Genomic DNA, 19807 nt, shown 5'->3' with positions numbered 1-19807 from the left:
CATTGGGCTGCCATTCCAGGCATCTCTGACCACTGGCTGTGCTGGCTAGGGTGGATGGGAGTTGGCATCCAACAATAGTATCTGGAAGGATACTGGATTCCACTCCTGGTGGAGAAGGTCAGTGGTCGAAGGTGTATCCCTCTTAAGCTGGCTCACTTTTTAAGCAGTTGAGAAAGCTGTGAGCCAAGACCCACCATGGTTTCAGATCAAGAAAGAAGGAAATCTTTCATAGCTGGTACTGTGGTAGAAATACAATTTCTCTCCTCACAGGGAGACCACTTAAGTTTTGCATTATGATATATTGCTGTCTGTACAAGAAACTGCTATCTGGCTCAGCCTTATAACCTGCATAATAGCCTGGGCTTTGATGCCTTTTTTGTCCTGCAGTAATGCTATGACAGGAGATTTCACCAAGTGTGCGTGCCACCCTTACCTAGCGTATGTTATTTCCCCTTGATATAGGTTACATTTTTTAACCCTGTCATCGAACGCATACCCAAGCTGCAGCGGCAGAAGAAGATATTTTCCAAGCAGCAAGGTGAGAAACTGGGTGCACTCCAAGAAGGGGAAATACAAAAAGATCAACTACAGCCTCCCCCATCTAGCTTTGTCTGGACAGGATGGGCCCATCCTTAGCACTCAGCATTCACAGATTGGTTGTGTCATGCATTTCTGTCTGGAGGTTAACATGACATATCATGAAGGGTGAATGTACAGGCTTTGCTGGCACTTTGCAAGAGAAGAGTTGCAGTAGTGGTCAGTCCAAAAATATTGCTGGATTTGTCATAAATGGATTGAAACCAACCAGCCTTCCTCACTGCAGTTCTTGGTGCCTAAATCACTGTTTTAATATAGCATTTAAATGTTCTTTTTTGAAAATTGATATTGTCATAATACTACATCATGATTTAACTTCATTTTTTAATGTACAAACGTATATAGCAAGTTCCTAGATTCAAAGTGTGTCAGCACATTAGCTCTGTAAACCTTACAAGACATAGTGCTGCTGTTCCTATAATGCATAAGTAGAAAACTGCTAACCCTCTGGGTCTGCGGCCTGGTGCAGGTCCGTGGCCTTGGCAGGACCAGGCCGTGGAGACAGATCTCCCACCCACCCCGCATACCCACACGCACGCACGGGTTCCCCACCCACCCCTGAGTGCGCCCCGCCCATCCACGCATGTGCACAAGTGTGCCCTGCCCACCCGCGAGTGTGCCCTGCCCACCCACAAGTGCACCCACCCATCACCGAGTGCACACCACCCACTGCAAGCACCACTGCCCATGCACGCAAGTGCACCCCGCTCATGTGCACCTCGCCCACCCACGAGCAAGTGTGCACCTCGCCCGCCCACGAGCGCCCCTGTCCACCCGCGAGTGTGTCCCACACGTGTGCCCTGCCCACCCACAAGCTCAAGGGTGCCCCACCCCCCACATGGATTCCTGCCCTCCCCCCACCGGTCCATGGTGCGGAAAAGGTTGTGGACCACTGCTCTAGATCATCCCTGATTCCCAGCATTTCTGACCTGTAGCCACACAGCTCACTTTCTTGACCATGACACTGCATAAGCCTTTGTATGAGTATGGATTTGCTCTTTTCAGAAGTCCTTACATTTTTTGTATTCAGTGTACTTGGATTTAGAACAGCAATGTCAGGAGAGAGGATGGTATTAATCTGGGATCTTTCAGGAGAAAAACTATTAACAGCTGCATTAATTTGCACTAATGAAGGCAGGAATGAACTTGCCTTTTCTATTAACAGAAGTATCTTGTATGTTCCAGGTTTCACCTGTAATCTGTGTATCTAATTCTTTGACATAACCCTAAAACCTGATTATCCAATAAACCTGACTGGTGCAACAGATAAAAGGAAGCATTTTTTCACACAGAACCTAGTTAACTAATAATAATAATCATGTGCTGTCAAGTCAATTCTGAACTATGGGGACCCTTTTCAGGGATTTCTAGGTAGGGTGTCCTTCCCCTTTATTGGAGGGCACACTGGGACTGTGGCTTGCCCAAGGCCACACAGGCTGGCTTTTCTGGGATACACAGTGGGGAACAGTACTCCCAACCTCCGTCTCCATAAACAGATACCTATTCAGCCAATTTAGTTAACTGATTGAACGTTTAATTGTGTTGTTACAAGATGAAGTGGTGTTCATTAGACTAGACAGAGATTTTTTTAAAATTGCAAAATAAATAATAATAAAATAATAAATAATAATAAACATGATGGCTCTTTATTACTCTAAGAATCTGAGACCATATGCTTCTGAGTGGCAACAGTGGATGGCAGAAGCAGATTTCCAAAAGGTCGGCTTGTGCCTCTGTGGAAACAAGATGGTGGACTAGATAGGCCTTTGGTGTTGATCAATCAAGGCTCCAGGGATTTTACCTCAGGCTTAGTACAGAGGAATAATTTAATTCTTTGCTTCCTTTTCCTAGGGAAGGCTTTCCTGCGTGCCCGCCAGATGAACATTGATATAGCCACATGGGTGCGACTCCTGCGGCGCATCATCCCCACCACTAATACCACAGGGACTTACAGCCCCTCAACACAGATGCCTCCATCGTCTGGCTCAGAAAGTAGGCACAGCTTCAACTCTGGGTAGGTGTCCATGATACCTGATGGTTACATCGCTTGGCACTGTAAGAATCTCAGTTTCTACACTGGGACGATCTAAGTTCTGTTCTTTGTGCTACTCTTGTCTCCTTTGTTAGGAATAGAGACAGTTGAGTTTGGGAGGTTTGGGAAATACATTTGAAAAGGCTGTATTGAGATATCCTATCTTCTGACAACTGTCACACTCAAAGCCCCCCTTAGCTTTAAAGGCCATTTTTACTACCACCAAAGTGACTAGATGTATGTGTGTGTGTGTGTATATATTTTTATGGAAGCTCGAGAATATAAGGATTATTCTTTCTCTAATTCAAAGTTGTGCAATAGGCAGGCAGTTTTTATTTTATTTTATGACAGTTTCCTTCTAGGACTCAGTTTACAACAGTCATATCACTTTTTCTGAGTAAGTACTTGCCTTTATCTAAGATGCTGGTTGAAATCCTTTTGTGCACTTGCATGAACAGTGTAACTTTTGGAAGCGAATTCCAGTAAGTTAAGAAATCTCTATAGACATTATCTATTGAATACTGAGTTGTGAGGCTCGGCCCGCAATAGGTAATGTTTATAGAGATTTCTTAATTAATGGCAATTTGCCTCTAAAATTACACTGTTTGCGTAATTGCCCAACAGGATTTCAACCACTGTCTTGAGGGCAGAGCTCATATCTTCACCAGTCAAAGAGCAGTCTATGCCATGCGGAGGTGCCAGCATCTTCTGGAGATAAAGACCTAGTTGCTGTTTGCTCCAGTTCGTCACTAATATTTCCCCCTCTCCAGGGACATTGCCATTGAGAAGCTGAGCTTGGAAGGTGATAGAGTTCAAATTGGACAGGAGGGCCAGGATGACAATGACCTTTCTGGAAAGGTCTCATTGGTAAGTCTCTGTTTTCTTTCTCTTATTTGATTTAGCTGTCCAGGAGCTGATCTCGCCCCTTTGCATTATAAACCCTTAAGCCCCTGTTTCCTCATGCCTATGTATGACTTTGTCACATGTCTCATTTTTCAGGGGCCACAAGTTGGGGAGGAGATTCCCTTCCAGGTGGAGCTGGGTCCAGGAAGTGAAGCCAGAGGATCTGAGGGCATTTTTCACAGGTAAGGGACAAACATTTGCCTTGCCGCCAATGCATTCAGGCCCTTGCTTTCCTGTTGGCTTACTTACCTTCTTCATTTACTTCCAAAGTTCCTTCTAAGCTGTGTATGTGCACACACGTGATTCCGCCTCCCTCTGCACAGCTTTCTCCCTTCTCCGTGCAGTGATCGTGTTCAACCCCTTTGGGGTCATGACAGAACCTTGTGAACTGGGAAGGGGTGGAGTCACATGTCAGAACTAGAGATTACGTTGGTTATTTCTCTTTGCTCTAATATGGCCCTGACCTATGAAGTAGTAGCTTGCTTAGCATGTTGCATCTTTATCCCTGTTTCTTCATCAAAACATACCTATAGAACTTGACATTCTTTTTCTGGGATGTTGTCTTGAACTGAACATACAAACTAAAATACCCAGCCTTATAGGATCTTTGTAGGAAATAATTCTGTACTTAAATGGATAGTGCAATTTTTGTGGGTCACTTATTGCACAGCATCCAGGTGTCTCTTCTTTTTTCTTACAATACCTGCTTCGTTAACTCCCACAGTATACTGTGGCTTGAAAATAATGTCTGGAGTGTTGTCTGGCATGTGGACACATTAATGCTTCCAGTGCTTAAACCTTGTGATATCACTGATGACAAATGACTTGACTTTCCAAGCTTGGCCTGTGGACAATGCATTCCTATGGCAGCTGCTGTAAAAAGACAAAACACGGAGAAGAGCTTTGTTTTGAAAAAATGCTTTTCTCCCTCTGCTTGTCCTCATGCCAGGGAATGCATGGTTTGTGGGCTACATGTGGCCCCCAAGGGCATTTTGCACTCCTCTAAACCATTCCAGACCCTACCATGCCAAACAGTTTCGAAATTTTTGATCCATATTTCAAGTGGATGGGTAAAAGAAATGTTTCCTGCTTCCTGGATCCCTCTGAGTGGTGGTTTTTGCTTTACCATGCATGATAGTGATAGTGTCTTCCACACACCCCAGCCACTGCAAGAATGAAAAAGCAGAAGTGATCATCTGGACAGTTTCAGTTTTGTTCTGTTTTTGTGGGGGAGGGTATTTCAGCCATTTTCAGTCCTAGTGTGACATGTGGAGGATACTGGGGGGTCAAAACATGACCCTATATTAGACCCGCTTTACACTTGTTGGTAAAACTGTGTGGATAAATGATAGCGGTTATACAAGGGACCAGTTACATATTGTGTAGCTGCTCTGAATATGTCTTTTTGTCATTGTGGTTGCCAGTAGTATCCTTGCTCTTGTCAGCCTCTTTACCAAACAATGGCTTGAGTCAGTTTAAATACTTTCCAGAAGAATTTTTGTATTAGAAATCTCTTCCTTAGCTACATCAGTCATACTCGGGACAAAGGGATGCCCAGAGCTGATTGTGATAATGATTATTATTAGTAATACTTCCTTAATGACCCCACTCGCCTATGGGAGGGGGCAGGGGAGAGATGCCATCTTTGACTTGTTCTTTTATCTTGTAGCAGCCACTTGAGAAAAACACCCATCACTGTGGATGATTTCCGTTTTATTGCTGTGCTGGGTCGAGGCCACTTTGGCAAAGTGAGTACACGCATGTGAGGTCCTAGTTGTTCCCCCTACTCCAGTACTTCCTGATATCTATCTACTATCAAACAGCACACTAGTCTTTTTCCATCGTAGCAGAAAACCATTTATCACGTTGCAGAAATTGAATGGGTGGTGGTGGATACCGCTGTCTTGTCCAGTCTAGACTCTTTCTGACATAGTCGTTTGCCTTTTTATCATTCCTGGGTGCCAGCTCTAGTTACTGATCTGCACTGCCCTTGTCTTTCTGGCGTTCACTTTGGGTACAGGTGCTGTTGTCGGAGTTATACCGAACAGGGGAACTCTTTGCTATAAAAGCTTTGAAGAAGGGTGACATTGTGGCAAGAGATGAGGTGGAGAGGTGAGTCCAATCCTTTCAGCCAAATAAATTCATAAGACCTCACTCTATTAAAAACAAAAAATATGATATCACAATCTGAGTAAGATCCCAGTCGGAACCCTCATTTTCCAGTCAGTTGATGTAGAATGAGTATCTGGCAGATATCCTTTGATTTGTATTCCACCTGTCATATGTCATTTGATTTGTATTCCTGCACTGAGCAGGTGGTTGGGCTTGATGACCCTACAGGACCCTTCCAACTTCATGATTCTATGATTTTACAATTCTATGAAGGCTTGAGGACACACATTATGTTCACATGCAAGGGAGATACGTAAGAGAATGGAAAAAGCTTGTTGCAGTCTGCAGGTAGAGAGCAATGTGCTGATGAGGCCACAGGGGAAAGTGGTTTGGGACCATTAAGAGCTGTGATTCCAAAGTTGTTGTCACCTCCTCTCTTCTATTCCTGCAGTGGTTCACCTTAGCTCCCATCTTCCATGCTATGCCTACTCCTCTCTTCATCTCAGCAAAGAAATGCTTGGGTTCCTCCATTCTACACATATTCCCCAGCCTACCACCTATTTTTAGGTCTCTAAATATACGGAGTCTCCCCTCATATATACACATGATGGAAATGCAGATACATTGAATGAGAAATTAGGGGCTCGTGGGAGGAAGGGAAGGAGCAAAGGAGGCTGTCTGACAGATCTCAGCTTCCAGGCCCACACTATCCCAGTGAGGGCAATCTTATATTCACACATAGGGATGCACATACAACTGGGAGTATGGTCATACGTTAACAGTAGCTGTGCAGAGTTGAAGTTATGAAGGTGATAGTTAACATGATTGACTGTCAGTCAGCATATGATTGTAATGATCTGGACGTGGCATTTTCTCCTTTCCTGCTAGCTTAATGTGCGAGAAGCGGATCTTTGAGATTGTGACGCACGCCCGGCACCCCTTCCTCGTGAACCTCTTTGCCTGCTTCCAGACACCTCAGCATGTCTGTTTTGTCATGGAGTACACTGCAGGTGGAGACCTCATGATGCATATCCACACAGATGTATTTACAGAACCACGTGCCACGTAAGTGCTTGTGAAGGGAGAGGGAGGCACATCCAGCAAGACAAGCTGGGTTAGAAGGTTCTCAAAAGCCTCTTGCTTGGTACCATTTTAGATGTCACTCCCCTTCCAGCATACTGATAGAAGATTCAGGTTTCTTGATATCCAGCCTTATTTGTTTCATTTATTATATAATGTATAAAATCCATATGATTCCAGCTACCTGGGATCTAGGTCACACCCTATTTATTGTTGACTTCTATAATAGGTTTGGGTATTACCCAAGGCTGAAATGGGGTTCTCCTTTGTTTTCTTCTATAGATTTTATGCTGCTTGTGTTGTCTTGGGCCTGCAGTTCCTTCATGACCATAAAATTGTATACAGGTAAGTATCACAGTTTAAGCTATTCTCTTGAAAAGCCTTCGTTCTTCCACAGTCCTTACCATATCCTTCCCTGTCTCATTATTGCTCTACACAATTTCCTCTTCCTGTTCATATAAATAGGGAACCAAAAAGATGAGTGGTATTCTTTCTTTCCTGCCAGGACTGTTGGATAATACTAGTGTCTCCATGTTGTGCCACCAAAATAACTCAGGATACAGGGTCCGAGTCCTATACTACAGCTCTTTCAGTAATGCCATAATCTGCCTCTGTGGCAATAGCAAATAATTACTGTAGAACATTAACAATCCTTTCTATCAATATTTTGCTTATCTTTCAGAGACCTGAAGCTAGACAACTTACTGCTGGACACCGAGGGTTATGTGAAGATTGCAGACTTTGGCCTCTGCAAAGAAGGTGATTCTTTCGGATGGGACATACACCTCTTTAGTAGGCCTAGCATCCTCTAAATAAAAATCCAAACACAATACAATCATCTTGGAGAGGTGATAACAGGTGAACAGCTGTTGCCGTGCTTACCACTGAAGCGAGCTGCAGCTAACCCATGAAGGGTTTTGCCCAGTTCAGTGCTCTATGAAGTCCAAATACTACGTATATTGCACTAGATGGCAATGTTAAAATCAAACATTTAATTGAGAAGGAATATCCTCTTTTCTTTTCCTAATTTCACAATCCCCATCCCACCCTAAATTTCCAGATGCATATTTTTCCACACACTTTGTAAATGACTGTTTGAGAAGGCATGAGTTAATAACAGTTTTCTCCTGTTTTGCCAGGGATGGGCTATGCTGACCGCACCAGCACATTCTGTGGTACGCCAGAGTTTCTTGCTCCTGAAGTGTTGACTGACACATCATACACTAGAGCAGTTGACTGGTGGGGCCTGGGTGTGCTCATTTATGAGATGCTTGTTGGCGAGGTGAGTCCCATTTACATGATTGTGTATAACAGTGAGTGAGCGAGTGAAAGAGACTGAAGCAGATATTTGGAGGTAAGCCATACATGTACAGTGGTGCCCCGCATAGCGACGTTAATCCGTTCCAGGATTAACGTCGCTATCCGGAAACATCGCTATGCGGGGGGGGGGGGAACCCCGTAGGAATGCATTAAACTCCATTTAATGCGTTCCTATTGGGGAAAAACCTCACCTACCCCACCCACACCGGCAAAGTGCCGCTTTCAGAGGCTTCCCCAGTGCATTTCCACTGCCTATTTACCTGCTGGGAAAGCTTCTAAGAGCACCACCGATCAGCTGTAAGGCGGGGAGGGGGAGGGGCTGGAGCCTGGAAGATGGCTCCCGGCTCTTTTCTGGGACGATCGCTTCCCCCCCTCATTGCAAGCTGTGCAAAAATTGGGCATTTGCGATGGGGGGGGAAGCCATAATCGCAAAGCAATTTTTCCCTATAGGGAACATCACAATGTGATCGCAAAAGCGATCGCAAAATCTTCATCGCTATGAGGATTCATCGTTAAACGGGGCGCCCGTTAAGCGAGGCACCACTGTAATTGTGTGTATGTCCTGTTCGAAGGCAGCAGGACTTGAATATCTTGGGTGGCAGGGGTGGGAATGTTAAAGTGGACGTGTTATTTACAAGAACCTAAGCTGGAGGAATGTGTGATGAAGTGGCTGTAACTGTTTTGAGCAGAACATGCTGTGAAGTGCAGTGTAGCATGCCAACATATTTAGTTTTGATGGGTGTCTAAGAAAATGGAAGTGGAAATAAATGAAGTTCCTTCTGAAGAAAAGTAAGAGGACTGGTTTAAATAATAAGAGGTCTGGTTTTAATAAAAACGTGTACATCATTAATATCTGCAGGGAATTCTTCCTTTTCCCACAGTGGAAATTGATCCACTATATGGAGACATAGGGAAGGGCTTTCTCAGCTGTAGCCTTGCATTTATAGAGTGTCTTCAATTTAGATACTAAACTGGCCCTAAACTCTAATCTCATTTCAGCACCGAGTTGAAATATGGTTATTCACCAAGACCGTTGGGGATTAAAGATCATGACTTTAATAGGCTGTGGAGGCTTTTATCATTGTTGGCTAATGTTTATGAAGTTTTTAATGTTTTAAATGTTTCTAAAAGATTGAATTGTTTTACATTATACTCCACCCTGAGATTCTATGATGTCAGGCATAATATAAATGCTTTAAAGAAATAAAATAAATAACACCTGTTTCAACTGACTTTGTAGTCGCCATTCCCTGGAGATGATGAAGAGGAAGTATTTGACAGTATTGTCAATGATGAGGTGCGCTATCCTCGCTTCCTTTCTACAGAAGCCATTGGCATCATGCGCCGGGTAAGACTGGGTATTTCTTGGCCTGAGGGTAGAGCCTTGCCAGAGCAGGGGAGAGTGTCACTGCCATCATATTAACAGCAGAATGGGACATTGAAGGGAAGTGGGGAGAGGGGTTGGAGTCTTAAGCACACTACCCAATATTTTATTGCAGCTGTTTTGTATTAATTCACATCTGAATAATATAAGAAGATGTGGTGCACAGGAGCTCATAGAATACACATCCCTGGCTCCAGAGATGTGGCAGAAAATGGGAACCTGTTAACCTGTGCAAGTTTGCTTCCCATATGCTAGCCCAACATTTTTGATCTTTTTCCATTCAGCTATTACGACGAAACCCAGAACGAAGGCTAGGCTCAAGTGAGCGTGATGCTGAGGATGTGAAGAAACAACCATTCTTTAGGGTCAGTGTGAATCTGTCTCTACTTTTCCTATTGTCTTACTTCAGGATCTACTGAGAAAATCCTCCCTTGTTTTTCTGGTTATGTTTCAGTTTTTTAAACTGGAAAGCACTTATTTGGGGCTATTCCTTATTGATGAAATTTTAGAACCCCCTTACCAAATCAACCGTAAGAACTTACATGATGTCCTTCCCTTCTTTTAAAGGAATAGTAATGATAGTCTGTTTCAGTAAAAGCAATGATGTGCCGTGTTGGATCCTTAAAAGATTTTATGAGCAAGTATGTGTGTGTCATTGCTACCAAGTTACATCTAACATAGCTACCCTCATAGGCCTGTCAATATATGTGAGAAATTGAAAGGCTGATTTTACCAGTACCATCCCTGAGTCAGTTTTCATTGCTGAACAGTCCATGAAAGTCAATGTCCAAGTAAGTCTTGTGCCACTTTTTTGCATTTGCAGTGACCTTATTGTTTCCCAAAGTTGGAAACAGGTTATTGCCACCTTACAGGTGCAAGAATTCCTTAAGCACTTTGGGTGCAGGCTGAATTAAAGCTAAATATTTTATTGAATTATTTATAGCTTGCATTTTACCACATAAAGGGACTCAAGGCAGCTCACAGTATTAAAAAGGATAGAACTGAAACACATTAAATTATACATTAAAAATAATATAGATTTAAATACATTAAGATTGCCGGAAGAAATATCAACAACCTCCGATATGCAGAAGACACCACTCTGATGGCAGAAAGTGAGGAGGAACTAAAGAACCTTGTAATGAGGGTGAAAGAGGAGAGCGCAAAAAACGGCCTGAAACTCAACATCAAAAAAACTAAGATCATGGCCACTGGTCCCATCACCTCCTGGGAAATAGAAGGGGAAGATACGGAGGCAGTGACGGATTTTATTTTCTTGGACTCCATGATCACTTCAGATGGAGACAGCAGCCACGAAATTAAAAGACGCCTGCTTCTTGGGAGGAAAGTGATGACAAACCTTGACAGCATCTTAAAAAGCAGAGACATCACCTTGCCAACAAAAGTCCGAATAGTCAAAGTTATGGTTTTTCCTGTCGTGATGTATGGAAATGAGAGCTGGACCATAAAGAAAGCTGACCGCCGAAGAATTGATGCCTTTGAATTGTGGTGCTGGAGGAGGCTCTTGAGAGTCCCCTGGACTGCAAGGAGAACAAACCTATCAATTCTAAAGGAAATCAACCCTGAGTGTTCACTGGAAGGACAGATCCTGAAGCTGAGGCTCCAGTACTTTGGCCATCTCATGAGAAGAGAAGACTCCCTGGAAAAGACCCTGATGTTAGGAAAGTGTGAGGGCAAGAGGAGAAGGGGACGACAGAGGATGAGATGGATGGACAGTGTCATCGAAGCTACCAACATGAATTTGACCCAACTCCGGCAGACAGTGGAAGATAGGAGGGCCTGGCGTGCTCTGGTCCATGGGGTCACGAAGAGTCGGACACGATTAAACGACTAAACAACGACGAAAATACATTAAATGATTAAAAATATTTAAAACTTTTAAAACACACTTAACTTTAAAAAAACAGCATTTGGGGACTCTGTTAGCTAAGTAACAAATATTGTTAGCTAGCACCTTATAACTAACATTTATAATTGCCACTAAAACATCTAGCCAAATGTGTGGAGTTTCATGCTTTTGAATAACTGAAAAGCTTGCATACTACTGTAGAACTGTACTTGATTCTAGTATAAGTATTGCCTACTGTGGATTTTGTTTTGTTTTGTTTATGGTCCAGCTCAGCTATACCAAGTTTTGTATCTACAAGAAGTGACTTCTCTTGGCCCTGCCTAGACAACAGCATCTCCTAGTGGTGTGTCTTTGAACACTGAAATGCAGGCCAATTCTGAAAAGACATCCTCTTGCACTGAGCTTGCTGGCCTATATATTGAAAGCTCAGCAGCCTTTAGTACCATTGTTCATGTATCCTTCTGGGCTGTCTCTCTGGAAAAGACTTGGAGGAACTGTTCTATGGTCGCTCAAGTCTTTCTTGGAGGGGAGAACTCAGAAAGTGGTGCCGGGGGGGGGGCTCCTGTTCTGACATCCTGGCCATCGGCCTGTGGTGTCCCTCAGGGTTCTGTTTTGTCACCTATGTTATTTAACATCTACATGAAACTGCAGAGAGAGATTGTCCAGAGTTTTGAGGTTCACTGTCACCAGTATGTGGATGACACCCCAAACTATCTCCTTACCATCAAAATCCAAGGAAGCTATTTCAGTTCTAGATCAGTGTCTGATGTCAGTAATGGACTGGGTAAGGATGAATAAATTGAAACTTAATCCAGACAAGTCAGAGGCACTCCTGGCCAGTCAAAATGCAGATCAGGAAATAGGGATGCAGCCTGTACTGGATGGAGTTACACTCTCTCTGGAAACACAGATGTGCAACTTGGCTGTGCTCTTGGATTCATCTTTGAGCCTGGATGCCCAGGTTTTGGCAGTAGCCAGCAGTGACTTTGCACACTTAAAACTATCATTTTGTTGCTTCTAAATCTGATTTTAGTAATGCTTTTGTCTAACATTTTAATATAATGTTATTGATTCTTTTTAATTTTTTGAATAATTCAATGTTTTTAGCTTTTAATATTGTATTTTTAATGATGTAGGTTCCTTGGGTACTTTTTTAGGGAAAAGGAGGAGTAAAAATATTTTAAATAAATGAATAGATTAACATCTATTCCTATTTTTACTGCAGTATCCATTACATCATTCAGTTTTTCTTACAGACCTGCTGTTTCAGCCAGAGAATTCATAGCAATATTGCATTTTTCACCTTTTGTTTTCTTGCTCCTTTTCTTCCACAGATCATTGACTGGGAAGCCCTATTGGCTCGTAAGATTAAGCCACCATTTGTGCCAGCGATCAAGGGACGTGAAGACATCAGTAATTTTGATGAAGAGTTCACAGCTGAAGTAGCTATGCTAACACCACCACGTGAATCACGGCCCCTCACTCAAAAGGACCAGGATTCCTTCAAGGACTTTGACTATGTTTCCAGTGCCTGCTAGCTCTGGGCATGGGGGCAAGGAGATCCTCCCACTGCCGAACACTGCCAACTCTCTAGGCAGGGTTCTGCTCCACCAGTGACTCAAGATGCTTGCCAGCCCTGTCTCTGGCTCCAGGAGCGGAGCTGGGAAAACCCTGCCACACTGCCAACCCTGTGGGGGACAGTAATGTTCTCCAACATGTGCCAGCTCCAGGATTAGACAGGGAAGGCTCCAGAAATATTTCTGCATCCTTCAAAACACAGTATCAGTCATGCAGAAAGATGGAGTACCTGGTAGCTCTAAGGGAGGGGCAGAAAGAGAGATAGTGAGAGAGAGAGAGAGAGAGAGAGAGAGAGAGAGAGAGAGAGAGTGTGTGTGTGTGTGTTTGCGTGAGAGAAAGACACTCTGCTAGTCTAGTATAGCAGGCTCTGTTGACCAAGAGACTTGGGCAGAGGAGTCTTCATGGCAGTATATTTCTCTCCACTGATCTCCAGATGTGCTACTGAAAGAAGCAAAAATAACTTTCCATTGTTAAGAAGGCATCCGTGTTGGAGATACAGCCACCCCACCTCTAACTCACAGGCACTTGTGAAAGTTCTTTTTAACAAACAGTGCTGCAAAGAAAAAGCTCCCCTTTCTGGTGCTATTGTTGAAACCTATTGATTCAGACTCCTAACAAAGAAAGAAACCTTCATATCTGTTTTAATACCACAATCTTGCATTGTCTCAGAAAGTCCCCAGATAGTGGTGGGGTGGGATGGGGTTGGGGGATGGTTTGAAACTCATGATGGCTTGACTTTGAACAGTGCTTAATTTACAAGCCAAGCATTTGTAAGAGGCTCTTCGTTGTCCCTCCCCTCAAGATTGTAATGTTGGCACATGGGTGCCTGTAATGCACACAGGTGTGTATCATGTTGTTTTTCTTGGAATTTTATACCTACAGAAACGTCTGTGTCAGAAAACTGCATAGAAGTTCATGACCCAACCTCATCCAAGATAAATCTGAGAACTGGAGAGGTTTTTGATCTCAATACAGTACAAGAAACTCATACAATTTCTGAAAATAAAATCAAACAAATGGATTGAGCCCGGTAGAGCTGGCACTCACCCCAAGAAAAATATTGCTTGGTTACACAATCCTGGTCCCAAAACCTGCATCAAACAATGAGAATTTCACCTTGAATAAGTAGCTAGTATTAAGAAGTATCTGGATCTACACACTGGCTGAATTTCAGTGCTTGGTCCACTGGACTATGCTTGCTTAGAATGTTGTGTAACATTTCCAGCTAGAGAAGAACTTCTCAGGGGAGATGGCACTTGATATGTAATGCAACTTAGTATTGCAAGCTGGATTTTTTTTTTTACTGAGCAGGGTAATTATGGATTTCATCAACATCATTAGTTCATATTCATCACTGGAATTTACCAATCTGGCCTGTGCTCTATTCACCCAATTCCCTCACTTTGTCTCGGAGCACTATGGAGCACTAGCTACTACCATGCTAAGGAAGTATTTCTAGTGTAGGGAGAGGAGAAGATGTTGAGACTTCATGTGCTTGGAGGCATGAAGTTCTTTGCGATACCAATCAAAACATGTTATGTATTACTGTCTTTTTAAGAGATTTTCTGTAGTACGAAAAATCTGGGGGGGAAGTCTGGAGGGTAACAAATGGAATATATCTTGATACCTTCCCCTTAAAACTTAATGAACAGGCAAAGTAACTGTTCAGAAGCACCTTCAATGGCTGTATATCACACTTAGTTTGATCTCTAGCTTTTCTGCAATACTGCTCTTTCAGTGCTAGAAAAATCTTCATCCTTGCCTGGATAGGTTCTGGATTTGAGTACTAGCAACTGAAAAACAGCAAAGCAACTATGGAAAAGAGCTGATGAACAGTCTTGGCTGACATGGCCACAACTGCCTCCTCCCAGAAAGCCTCTTCAAAGTGTAAACTCTTAATGGAAGCAATAGCTTTCCACATAACTAGTTGTTAATGTTCTTATTTGATGTTTTCCAAATCCTAGGCACTGATACTGCAAAATAACCTGTCATCCCTTGTGCAGTGCCTGCTGGAAACATGCTGTTTCTTAACCTAACCTGATTCTCATTTCTTTAAAATGTTGATTTGAAATCTTTTGAGTGTGGTGTAGGGGTAAACAGAATTAAGTACAGATAGTTATTGCTGGATTATCTCTCTCTCTCTTTTAAATGCTGGTAATCTGTGCTTGGTGCTGTGAGCTATATCCCTGATAAACGCTGTGGCTCATATCACATTAATGCTGTGATGTCCTTCTATATGAGATTAGTTAATTTGGACTAGTGACCATTTCTTTAGTCAGTTACTAATTCTGATTCAGAAGCTGCACTCTATTTACAAATATATATCTAAAAATGGGAAAATTAATTGGTCTAATGCTCATATCATCTAGATAATGAGTACGAAAGTTTTGGTAAGAGCAGTAAACACAGACTAGTTATTCCTTGAATGTTTTCTGTTATATATCATCAAGTCACATTAGACTTGCAGCAACCTTAATAGGGTTTTCAAGGTAAGTGAGATAGTTAAGGGGTGGTGTTACCACTGCCATCCCCCAGTGAATTTCCATGGCTGAGGAAGGATTCACATCTGCTCTTGAGTCCTTGTCTGTCACTCTATCCACTACATTGGACTGGGTACCACAGTGGGTGCTCTTTGAACATGCACCTTTTAAAAATAAAAAATTCTGCAGAAGCTATACCTCTCTCCACTTACTGTGAAAAGATATAAGGGAGCAAGGCCTTGTTGCTCATATAAAACATGGCAAACTTTTTGTACCCTCCAACTTGCTCTCAGGATATCCCTCTTCTTGAGTGCTCTCCCTTTTTTCAGATTTAAATGTTTTCTTTCCAGTCTCATGCAACCTTGTTTCATGTTTTAAAAATAAGACCTGGCAGCCATTTGACTTGGAAAAAACAATGGACTATCCTGACCTATGATAAGAGAAAAATTATCTTTTGCCATGTATGGGTACAAACACTTCTATATAACAACAAGAACTGTAGAGCTGGAATGACTTTATGGATCATTGAGTCCAGTCCTTGTCAAGGAGGCATTGGGGGGGGGGGTCTAGATTCCCAACCTTTGGCTCTGCAGCCAGGTAAACTCCACTGAGTGTCAAGCATAGTTGCAACTTTGGGAAGAGCAGGACCAAGAGTTTGTTTTGTGTTTTGCATAGAATGAGAAAGGCTTTGTTACTTGAGTCTCTGGTACTGAGAATGTAGCAAAATTTAAATTCTGGAGTGAGACTCAAGCCTATCTGGCGTTTAAAACAACAAACTGCATTTTGCTCTTATCTTTATAAATACCTTCTTCTGTCCAGCTACTTTTATTTCTTTTTCACACCATTCCAAGAGCTAAGTCTACTTTTTTTTTAACATAGTAAACCTGGTTCAGAATTGGGATGTCTGCTTCTACCTTCAATTGTGTGAAGGGGAGGTCCTAGGTTATGGAGGATTTGCATTCAAGATGTCACTGTTTCACCTTGAACTCTGGATAATGGCATCTGTTCCCAGATATGCTGTTAACTTGCTCTGTGCCTCTCTGACCACTTACATTGCCTCTTATATCTTCACTATGGCCATATGCAAGCTTAGTACCTGTATGGATTTTATGATAGAAGATAGTATCATTCTATGGACTTGAAGTTTTGTCTTGTTTACTGAGTTTCCTTTCTTAATGTAACTACCTCTTGTAGTCTGCCTAGAATCGTACTGTGGCCACATAAATGCTGCCTGGGTCTTTTATTTCTCTGTTACAAAGCTGAAATTATAAACTGTAGAGATGTCAACACAAATGTGTTTAATCTAGCAAAGGCATATTAAGGGTATGTGACAAAAATCCCTATAAGTGAGCAGGATCATTTATCAGTTGAGAGGCATGACTTCTGGATACTATTCCCAGCTGTCTTGGATTAATTCCAAGATAATTAAGTTTCCATTCTGAGCTCTCACACTGGCTTCCTAAATTTGGCACAAGAGGGGAAACTACCCATGAACCACCATGAGAAAGCATATTGTACAATATTTAGATGCAGAATACCATGCTGAAACTGCCAGATCTATGGACTGGTTATGTGCATTACAATAAAATCAGAAGTATATGCTCTTCTGTAGAAACATGAAGTTTCTGGATAGCTTTAGGAAGCTTACAGTTTTTCACTGGGCATAGAATTCTGCACCTGAAAGTTGCAGCTTTCATTTTTCCAAATTAGAACGTTTCTAACTCTGATGTTGCAATCATTATCTTTAAAGTGCGTGCACAATGGCTAGTGGAAATCTCAAAAACCAAAGATGGAGCTAAGGCCTTCTAGGAATCCAGACTTCAGGTTCTTTTTTAGCTTCCTTTGCCTCTTCAACATAAGCATATGCATGCGAAGTTGCCTATTTTCTGTAAAATAATACAACTCACATGCTTCATGTTATCTCAGTATTAAAACTTGATTTTAATACTGTATGCATGCATCCCTGGTGTGTAGGGTATTGTGAAATGATAGTGAGAATACAACATGGAAACACTGGGGAGGAGTCTTCATTGAGGGGGTTTGTTGGTTTTTGAAAGAGGGTTTGAGAGAATGAATTTGGTTCTTCAAGTGACTTGCTAACTTTTAACTGATTAACGTTCTTCTCACTAAACTTTCGCTGTGCTCAGTTTTGCATCTGTTGTTAAGGTTTATACCATTTTAAGGTAAAGATTAAAGGGTGCGTTTGCAAAGCTGTACTTCCATTGGCACTTATCCTGTCATCCAACAGATATTCCCAAATGGTCTTGGTTTCTTCTCGACTTAAGAACCCCTTATACTGTGCCTTATGTCTGTAATGCCACTTACAGGTAACAGTATGTTACATACAGCAACAGGCATCAACATGTTTTTGGGAAGATGGAGCATAATGGAATGTAATAACATCATGTTCAGAAAACCTGTGATGTTTGGTATTCAGACCTTCTTTTTCACTGCAAGACGGCTACAGCCTGTGTACAGTACCTGGTTTGTAATGCACAGGGTGGAACTAGATATCTAGTAATTGTAGAAAGCTGCTATATGGTTCCACACTTGGCAGCTGGAGAACACTAGCAGTCTAGTTTGAGCAGGGAAAGGAGCCATACCTCGCCACTATGGAGTGAGCCAATATTCTTCCTGGTTTAGATCACAACTCCTAGATAGTGTACTGTTTGTTCTCTATATTGGCCTTTTGTATAGACTGCCCCTCCATCATTGGAACCAATAGAATTAAATTGTGAACTGGTGTGCATTTATTTTTGCTCATTGGATTTGATACAGTAGTTTTATTGCTGGTTTACAGGCTGATTCTAAATGAAGCTGATTTCTGTATTGCCACTGCATGCATGAACTTATCAATAATAAGGGTATAATTTATATATCGCCTTCTGAGGTGAACTCAGTCAGGCAAGCCCATTTCACGTTTTTTATACTGCTGGTTACCCACAATATCTCTAACTAGTATAGTGTATATCTCTATAGAGTAAAATGTAGGAGATTATAGAGTAATGTTATGGTAATTGGTACAGATAAAGAAATCAGCAGAGATAGCAATTTCCTGTATTTAGCTCATACAAACCCTCCTGTTTGCATGTGCTCAGGCAACTCTTTCACTTTCCAGCACTGTACTTTCATATGATGTTGAACTTTTCAGATGAGTCTCATATAGTCTGAATTTAGCTTGAAGTACAGAATTAGAGAAGTCCATAGCTAGATTAAACTCTTTCCTCAGATCAACACAGAGGATGATTCTTAATTTTGAGGTACTTTTACAGTATTATAGGCCTCTTAAATTATTAATTTCTGCTGTGATACTTATACTATATAGAGCACATAAAAGGATATTGCTGCGGATACAGACCTTTCAAACTGCCTAATGAAGTGATCCACACTAAAGTAAGGCATGAGTTGCCTTTGGCAGGGTTTTATGGTTAACCTTAGTCACTCCTATGGTTCTGACTGCCTGAAAAAGATGGACAAAGTCAAGAAGGGGTTGCAAAGAAACATGTGGGAAAGATCTGTGCTCTGGCTACCGTGGTCTTCATCCTTTCTGACTACATTTGAGGGCCACATGGTGAGCGTTTTCTGCTCATCATGAATTGGAAGGGTAGCATTCCATCTACCACCCTTTGTGCCCTTTTCATGTGGGAACATTAGAGAAATCTGGATTGGTTTGTTTACCCACACTTCAGGAGGCTGACCCTGAAGAGGGAACAGCAAGGTGAAGGGTACCAGTTTAAGAAAAGCAGAATAGCTGAGGTGGAAGAGAAGAGAGCATTTGCTGAGACACGATTAATTGTTCAATGGGAACTTTGACCTATCCCACTGAAAGGAAGAGGAGGTGCTTGGGGATTAATCAGTGCTTTTGGTAGAAGCCATTCAATAAGCATAGTATAAACAAGATTTGATAACTTATTTCCCCAAAAATAAGACAGGGTCTTTTATTAATTTTTGCTCCAAAAACCACATTAGCACTTATTTTCAAGGAGTGTTTTATTTTTTTCATATACAACCATCTATATTTATTCAAATACAGTCGTATCATCTTCTGGTTGCTGCACAATGGTGGAGGGTGGGGTTTCACTTAACTAGGGCTTATTTTGGAGGTCGGGCTTATATTACGAGCATCCTGAAAAATCATACTAGGGCTTATTTTCAGGTTAGATCTTATTTTCTGAGAAATGGTATCAACAGATAGGGAACTGAGAAGATCTCTAAACTTATTCATATTTTTTGCAAGAGTTAAAAGATTTCATTCTTTATTGCTCCCTTGAAGAGGGTAGATCTCCTGGAAGTTAACTGGCAGGACTGTAGTAGATGAGAGCTAAAATCGAGGAAATGTTTTCTGCACATCTCAAACTCTAAATACTAAACCAGAAGAGGCTGTTATGCCAATGGAAAACAAAAACAATACACCTTGCTGAATGGGTGAATGCTGAAGAATGTCTCCCACC

General features: G+C 42.0%; 1 protein-coding gene across 5 annotated transcripts in view; it reads left to right on the top strand.

Annotated features, from left to right (window-relative positions):
• Positions 1 to 16599, top strand: part of PKN1 (protein kinase N1) — an 82967-nt gene extending 66368 nt beyond the window's left edge. For 3 of the 5 annotated variants that reach the window (XM_072990335.2, XM_020800346.3, XM_020800345.3), the window contains exons 10-22: positions 463 to 538; positions 2449 to 2611; positions 3400 to 3496; positions 3629 to 3714; positions 5202 to 5280; positions 5553 to 5644; positions 6533 to 6709; positions 7007 to 7069; positions 7407 to 7483; positions 7864 to 8006; positions 9285 to 9392; positions 9713 to 9793; positions 12633 to 16599. In XM_072990335.2, coding sequence (XP_072846436.2) covers positions 463 to 538; positions 2449 to 2611; positions 3400 to 3496; positions 3629 to 3714; positions 5202 to 5280; positions 5553 to 5644; positions 6533 to 6709; positions 7007 to 7069; positions 7407 to 7483; positions 7864 to 8006; positions 9285 to 9392; positions 9713 to 9793; positions 12633 to 12836 — 1446 coding nt within the window. In that variant the 3' untranslated portion in view covers positions 12837 to 16599. The remainder of the gene's footprint in view (positions 1 to 462; positions 539 to 2448; positions 2612 to 3399; positions 3497 to 3628; positions 3715 to 5201; positions 5281 to 5552; positions 5645 to 6532; positions 6710 to 7006; positions 7070 to 7406; positions 7484 to 7863; positions 8007 to 9284; positions 9393 to 9712; positions 9794 to 12632) is intronic. The other 2 variants (XM_072990336.2, XM_072990337.2) reach the window with 1 other exon arrangement.
• Positions 16600 to 19807: the final 3208 nt, after the last annotated feature.

Source organism: Pogona vitticeps, chromosome 2, assembly GCF_051106095.1.
Source record: "Pogona vitticeps strain Pit_001003342236 chromosome 2, PviZW2.1, whole genome shotgun sequence".
In the NCBI taxonomy this organism is placed as follows: domain Eukaryota; kingdom Metazoa; phylum Chordata; class Lepidosauria; order Squamata; family Agamidae; genus Pogona; species Pogona vitticeps.
This window is presented reverse-complemented; position numbering and strand designations above follow the sequence as displayed.